The 7,845-nt window shown below is 34.0% G+C and overlaps 1 protein-coding gene across 1 annotated transcript in view; it reads left to right on the top strand.

Moving 5' to 3' along the window:
- Nucleotides 1–596: 596 nt before the first annotated feature.
- LOC137391466 (F-box/LRR-repeat protein 2-like) overlaps nucleotides 597–7,845 on the top strand; it is a 34,316-nt gene continuing 27,067 nt past the window's right edge. The window contains exons 1-4 of the mRNA XM_068077951.1: nucleotides 597–695; nucleotides 5,119–5,216; nucleotides 6,310–6,465; nucleotides 7,380–7,516. Coding sequence (XP_067934052.1) covers nucleotides 597–695; nucleotides 5,119–5,216; nucleotides 6,310–6,465; nucleotides 7,380–7,516 — 490 coding nt within the window. The remainder of the gene's footprint in view (nucleotides 696–5,118; nucleotides 5,217–6,309; nucleotides 6,466–7,379; nucleotides 7,517–7,845) is intronic.

Raw genomic sequence — 7,845 nt, 5'->3', positions numbered from 1 at the left:
AGTTTGTATGAGTAACATGGTCCACGAAAATCTATTATACATCTACTTATCATTTGATATATCCCACTCCATATGCTATAAATAGGTTTTCTTCTATCAGGGCACTCTAAACTTTGTGTAGGAGTAGCTTTCATTAACACCCAGCCGGAAAATAACTATTAAACATTTACATTTCTGTCATTTTTCACCGTTTGTTTACAAACGGAACTAGCATTCGATTAGCTCTCCAATATGGCGCATACGTTACGTATTATTATCAACGTAAAAGCCACGTGATTTCCATTCCAGGGGTTTTAAGTTCAATGCTTGTAAGGTTAGTTGTTTTTCTTTGCAAATTTACGAGTTGAACTAGAGTTGCAAATTTACAACCTTGAACTAGCTTTGCGTAAAGCTTATTCTTTTCGTTTATTGGCTTGTATAAAGCGCGAATAAAACATCCCAATGGGCTTTCGAATTAATGGAAACCTTGCTACTGGGATCGCTGCAACTCAACCCATATGCTTAGTACATTGACATTCGTTTATAAATACTGTATGTGTTGTTAATTAGTTCTTGCTACTCTTGGAAACCTCCAAACTGTGTGGTTAGTACATATTATGGCACAACAATCACCTTCTAAATCAATAGAATGTGAAAATTCTGATTCGAACGAGCTGTTAAAGAGAAAGATATTCGTCGGAAATATCTCACTCACGGTAAGTTAACACGACGGCAACGCCGGTCGTGCAGTGTTTTATATAAGTATTCAACTTTAAAAAAATAGTAGTAGGACATATACATGCAAATTAAATACACCATATTTGTTTATAAAGTATTAGGGGTATACGTTTGCTTTTAGGGCTTTCAAAATTTATTGGAGGTTTCTAGAAAAAAGGTATTTGGTTATAAAAATTGTATAGGCCTATGTCTTTAATGGTCTTTTATAAAAGTTTGGCAAGAGGTCTTATGCCTACAAATTGCATTTGTTTAGAATTTGTTTTGATATCAACAGTAAGAATGTAGCAAAGTTGTCAATTTAACACTGTGTCACTCGTACATTAGTTAACATATCGACATAAGTCATTTGCTACGAGTGTTACATTTGTTATTGTAACTTGAAAACCTATTACATGGCATAAAATCAATAAAAGGAAACAGTGTAAAACATACATGTGCTCATTCTATGTTACTTATTTAGATTAAGTGGTAGGCCTGTTTTATGTTGGTGTAATACCACTTAGTGTACTTAGTCTTGTCAATAATATAAAATCGCAACGGTGCTTCATGTAGGGGATTTATATCACTGGTCTTGTTACTCAGCTAGTGGAACTTTTGGTTTCCTATCAGCATTTTAATTTTGTAAATAAAATCAAATTATGTATAGAAAAGCTTTTATTAATTGTCACTATGATTTTACAATGTTTTGAGAAGCTTTGACAGTTTTATGTTGTAGGTGTCTGCCTCTGCCACTCAAGTTGTCGAGTTATGCCTAAATTCAATTACTAGCGCATTAATCTAATGCACATATATGCATTAGGCTGAACCAGTGAATGAAAGGAATATATATTCCTTTCATTCACTGGTTTCGTTTGTCATTATAGCGCAAATAAGGACTTGACAATCGGCTTCCCAAAGAATAAAAACCTTTGGTGTATAATCAAACATTTGTTCAAATTTTTACAAATGTTTGTCAATTATGTTAAGAGTGTGTATGTTGAGATGATTGTAAATTAAAGTCTAGCTGTAGGCTATAATAGTCTAATAGTATAATATATACTCGGAAACATAAATGCATCCTAATTATAATAATTTTGCTAAGAGCCAAATGAGAAGTTATATGTTACCGATTAGGGTGATCAATGATCTAATGTGTTTGCTTTACACTTTTTCATCGCATAGCTACGGGAATTTTCGTTTGTCACGTATTAAGGCCATTAATCTTTAGTTAGCAGTAACTACATTTATCCATGTTTGTACCGGCACAATGCTGAATAATTCGACTTTGCAAGTTCGAAATGCTATCATGGAACTCTGAACTATCATTATATTGATCTTAACACATTACAGTCAAGCCTCCATTTACAACCTCAACATATAATTTTTTTGACGTGCAACATTTAGTTTGGGTCAACATTTTTTCCAATGTACAAATAATTTCCAGCGTACGATGTCAGAAGTTTTGCAACACATTGTTCATAAGTACATTATGTAGACAGGTTTCATTCACATAGTTTGGTTGTGCTGCACTCGATTATTGCTTAACTTTTAAATCTAAAAATAATGAATTTATTAAAAGCCAGTACAACTGATAGTAATGGTGAAAAAAGAACATAATGGAATTATATGATTTATATTAATTATCGATTGAATAATTGAAATCCCAAATAGTAGGATGACATTAAAAAAACATATTTGGATCAATTATTTAATAATATTCTGATGCAGTATAATAGTAGTATCGTTATAAAACAGTATAAGAAAATTGAATAAAACAAGTCTTAAAACGTCTGAAAATTGAGATGCGAGTTAGGATAGTTAAGCATGAAGTTTTAAACAGTGTCACCTGTAAAATAATACATAGAAAAAGCTACGGTTGGCTGATTTAGAGCTCCCATAGTCTGAGTTAGACTAGTTCTGTATTTATATGACTATTCCTACCTACACACACTGGCTTTCTCATCTGTCAATAAGGCTATTTCTAAATTTTCCTGTCTTTAATGTAAACACAATATGATAGAACTTTTCTTTACTGATTATTGCTTTATCATTTATGCATACAATGTATTTTTTTGCATTCATTTTTATAATTTGGTATAATGCATTTGTTTTAATGCTAATTATAATTATCCAAAGTATTTGGCATTAAAATTTTGAGCTGGGGAACAAATTAGGCCACTACAATGTATTTTGTTCAAAATACTTGCTTCAATGCGCTATGGTTTCTACACTAAACACATATCAGAGCGAGTTAACTTCACCTGTCTAGGTTCGACTGTATGTCATAGATTTAGAATAATGTCATAGATTAAGAATTTTTGTTTTATTCTTCAACATTTTTAAGGATGCGTTATTCTGTTATACATCAGCAGTTCATAGTGGTACCTGTAATTCTGTACCAGTTTTCACATCTTGTATTTCAATAATTAAATGAATGTGTTGATATAGAAATTTATTTCATATTTAACATGTTCGCCGAACTCATCTTACTAGGTTCTGTAAAATGAATGCCAAGTTTATTCCATGCATCAACTCAACTCTGAAGGCTCTCTGTAATTCTAAGTCCGTATGTAGTGGACAATATTATGCTAACCCTTGATAGCCAGTGATGCATCTACCGATCCATCTAAAGCCCAAAAAAAGCATAGAACAAATTACAACATCATGACTTGATTTTGGACTCATTTTATAAGTTGCTAGTCAAATTTTTGCTAGGAATTTTTTTTCAATAGAGTTTTCTTATTAGGTACTAAGCAAGGAAATAGTGAAAACATTCAACTATACTTGTGGTTAATTTAATTTATATCACGTTTTATGTTTGCAATTAAAATCATAATAAAACCTAAACTTCAACCAGACAATTTCAAGAAATATTACTTGAGGTTTCAGCATGTTTCTAATCTCCTATGTGATTGGAGTATGTCTATGGGCATGTGTCTTTTGCTCAGATTCCACTTGCACAGTCTTCATAACTGTAGAAGAATTACTGCAGTGTTTTCCTGACTAGTCTGGTGCGCAACGGTATACGATACGTTGCCTTGCGGCTAGATGTGTCATTAGAACTAGTGTTTAAGTTTCTGATTAATAATTTAGACTTGTAGATGTAATTGGCCTTTTGTTGCACAGGTTGCAAGTTCAGTGAATGTTTAAAAAAAATTTGGGATTCGTTCCCAGATTTTCCTGTAATTGATACACTAATTGCTAGATGTATTCTTTTTCATGTATACATCCCGTCAGTCACTTTTTGTCTTAGGCTACAAGGGTAAACGGATGGCAAGCGAAAGGATTTTTTTCCATTGAATATTTTTAAATACTCAAGTCTTTAAATCAGTGGTTTGATTGAACCATAGGGGTTAATCTAATCAGTCACAGTTGGTCGGCGCAGGTCCACACGCATAAGTGATTGGCAACAATTATTAAAATATCCTGTTAATGCTAAGAAAGTCATTGACATTTTATTTTAATTGTTACAACCCGTTGTATCTCTTTGCGAGCAATCCTTTTTGGAGATGCTGGACAAAATTATGAAGAAAAGGAACAGAATTTGTTTTAAAAATATATTTGAGTTAATTCATGCATTTCTGGACTGGTCCCTCGAAGGCCACAGCAGAAGTCAGATTGATTTGGATAGTCTTGATGATTGGATGATTTAAATGGCCATGTCTTTATAAAAATAGATATGTAGTTTGTTGTGAGTTCATGTTTGGTATAGGTTTTGTTCTTTGAACACAGCGGTATTAATATACAGCTCATTTTGTGCACCAATAAAACATATACTCGTAACTGTCTTGAATGTGAAAAATATATTTTATTTTTCAATAAAGAAGTATTTGGTGAAGGCGCATACGAAACCAAGGGGGTTCAGCACATACAGCAAGGAGAAGAATCACTGATCTAAAAAAAGATTAAAATTTTTATTGAAATGTCACAACATCTTTGCATAGTTTTTAGTCTCAAAGAATAGAGAAAGAAGTTTTTCATATGATGAAATAGTGACTAAAAGCTTAAACTGAGGCATAGTATTATCTTACTGTTTTTATTGCAAGGTTGAATGTGAGTTACTAGCTCTATAGAAAGTTTGAATGTGAGTTACTAGCTCTATAGAAAGGTTATTAAAAATACATGTTCTGCCAGTATACTATCAGATAATTATTTCAGCAAACTAACAAATTATTTGTCAGGAAAGAAAGTTGGGCAAAGTCTAGATGGGTGGTCAGATAGATGGGTGGTCAGATATGTCTCACGCAATAAAATGTGTGCTGATTGGATAAAGGCTATCACATAAAAGTTGCCGATAGATCTGTATTGTCAACCCATTTGAAGGATTTATGGTGCTGTTTAATTTTGCTGCTGGTTAGAACTTGAGACATGTAGCTCATGGAATTGCATAATCAAATTTTTATTCATTGTATTTGGTTGTAGATTCCTGGACATCACAAACTTGCTAAGTTTTTTAAAAAGTTTGGAAAGGTGGAACGCGCTCAACTCGTATATGACCGAGCGGCATCTCAGTTTAAAAAGTACGTAGACAATGTCTTTCTTATTATCAGATGTTTCCTGTTCTTTCTTAAATGATAGCTATTGAAATGAAAATCCTTTTAGACATTTTTAGGCCTACTGTTTCTACTGTGTTGTGAAAAGTATCAGGAAGTCGTAAGACTGACGTTTAGTGGTAAACTAATATAAAATGTGAAGTTGAATATATGGTTTCTATGATCATCAATTAACATTCTATGATCATCAATTAACATTCTATGATCATCACCTGACATTCTATGAATGTTCGTTCAGTTTTGAAGCAATAAAGTTCTAGATGAGAGTTGACCCGAGAATTCCAGCAAATTCATAGCTTTTTCAACATTAATGTTATAATGGGGAAAAAACTATAATGAGCCATAAAAGAAAAATTTACTGTAAGTCGTGAAAGTTGCAACAGACCATGAAAGTAAAAGTTACAATGAACTGGGAAAGTAAAAATTACAAGTAACCATGAAGCAAAAGTTACTATAGGCCATGAAAGTGAAAGTTGCAATGGCCCATGAAAGTGAAAGTTGCAATGGCCCATGAAAGTGAAAGTTGCAATGGCCCATGAAAGTGAAATTTGCAATGGCCCATGAAAGTGAAAGTTGCAATAACCCATGAAAGTGAAAGTTGCAATGGCTCATGAAAGTGAAAGTTGCAATGGCCCGTGAAAGTTGCAATGGCCCATGAAAGTGAAAGTTGCAATGGCCTTTTGAAAGTGAAAGTTGCAATGGCCCATGAAAGTGAAAGTTGCAATGGCCCATGAAAGTGAAAGTTGCAATGGCCCATGAAAGTGAAAGTTGCAATGGCCCATGAAAGTGAAACTTACAATGAGTCATAATGTTCATCAAGCACATCATATAGTGGTGAACTCGCTGATGGCCCAATTTAAGATGTTCATGCTTCTGCTCTTGTTTCAAGTCTTTAATATGCTTTAAAACAATTGCAAATAGGATCACGATGAATTAATTACGGTGATTAATTAATTAGTTACAATGGTTTGAAAAGAAGTTCTTATAAATAGCGAAACGTTTTTAAGCCATTGCTTCAGAGGTTATGGGTTGCTATGTGATTTGTTGCAAATTACTGTAGAATTGGATTCGTAACATTTGCTACGGCGTCTGGTGCTGAAAAGGCTCTGCAAGCCACTGATGATCAGCTGACCTTCTACTCACGAGTCTTAAGAGTGAGACCTGCTGAGCCGAAGCAGAATGTTTCTCTTATAAATAAAGTCCTTCAGGAACAGAAGTATGTGCAAACCTCTGTCTTTCAATATGCAAACCTGATTTATTGGTACAGTATATCTACAGTCTTTAAAGATGAGTTTACACAACATTTTAATAGATTTTATCACAAAGTTTTGGTATTTTTCTATCATTTGCGATCGTTTTTTTATATTTGAGTTGATCTGACTGCTTGGATGTTTTAAGATTAAATCGACAAAACTTGATCACGGTTAAAACACTTGGAAGGAAAATATGTGCAAAATGATATCACTAGTCGCTATAATTGCCATATCTATTTGCGTTCAAGTTGCCGCATTACTCGTCTTTATTCTGTCTCATTACAATTACAGACTTCATATTCACATTTGTGCATAATTTGAGCATTCTAACCATGATCAGGTTTTGTTGACGTGAATCTTGAAACCTACAGGCAGTAAGATCGCCTAAAACATCAACAGCAATCGCAAATGATAAAAAAATGTCAACACTTTATGATAAAATCAACTAAAGTTTTGTGTAAATTCATCTTTAATCTCAATATTTCTTTAGTTGCTTTAGGCAACTATACAACGCACCGTGTCCTCATGCTAAAGGCAACTATACAACTCACCGTGTCCTCATGCTAAAGGCAACTATACAGCGCACCGTGTCCTCATGCTAAAGGCAACTATACAACGCACTGTGTCCTCATGCTAAAGGCAACTATACAACTCACCGTGTCCTCATGCTAAAGGCAACTATAAATCGCACTGTGTCCTCATGCTAAAGGCAACTATACAACGCACCGTGTCCTCATGCTAAAGGCAACTATACAACGCACCGTGTCCTCATGCTAAAGGCAACTATACAACGCACCGTGTCCTCATGCTAAAGGCAACTATACAACGCACCGTGTCCTCATGCTAAAGGCTGTAAGACTGCTATTGGTTTATCCAGAAAAGAGAGTGACTTCAGTGAACACTCAGAGGAAGGTAGAAGTTCCGAGGGAAGGAATATAAACTCTCTCAATATTGATTGTCTCTTGAGAATATTCAGCTACTTACCATCTAAGACCAAGATCTCTTGTGAAAGAGGTATGAACTTAGTATTAGACTTGCAATGCTAATTACAAAGTTTACATGTGTTCGCTAACTATTGAATTCTGTCTGCGTAATTTGACTAAACTAAGTTTTTAAATTTTAACCTCTCTGAAAATTAAAGTGAAGTTAATTTTAACTGAGTTTTGCTTTCAGTTTTTTGGGTTTTGGTTAACAGTTTAAAGCCCGGGCGTCAGATAACTGCTGAATTGTTTTCCTACCCGATCATATGCCCCAGTAAACTCGGCTGAGTATTGCACTTTGTTTTTTTACCATTCCGGTTTATGCAGAATAAGGAAATTTTTATTGCTTGTTAATTTTTGGGC

The sequence above is a fragment of the Watersipora subatra genome, chromosome 3 (genome assembly GCF_963576615.1).
Source record: "Watersipora subatra chromosome 3, tzWatSuba1.1, whole genome shotgun sequence".
Classification (NCBI taxonomy): Eukaryota; Metazoa; Bryozoa; class Gymnolaemata; order Cheilostomatida; family Watersiporidae; genus Watersipora; species Watersipora subatra.
The sequence above is the reverse complement of the archived record's forward strand: the minus strand, read 5'-3'. Positions and strand labels throughout refer to the sequence as shown.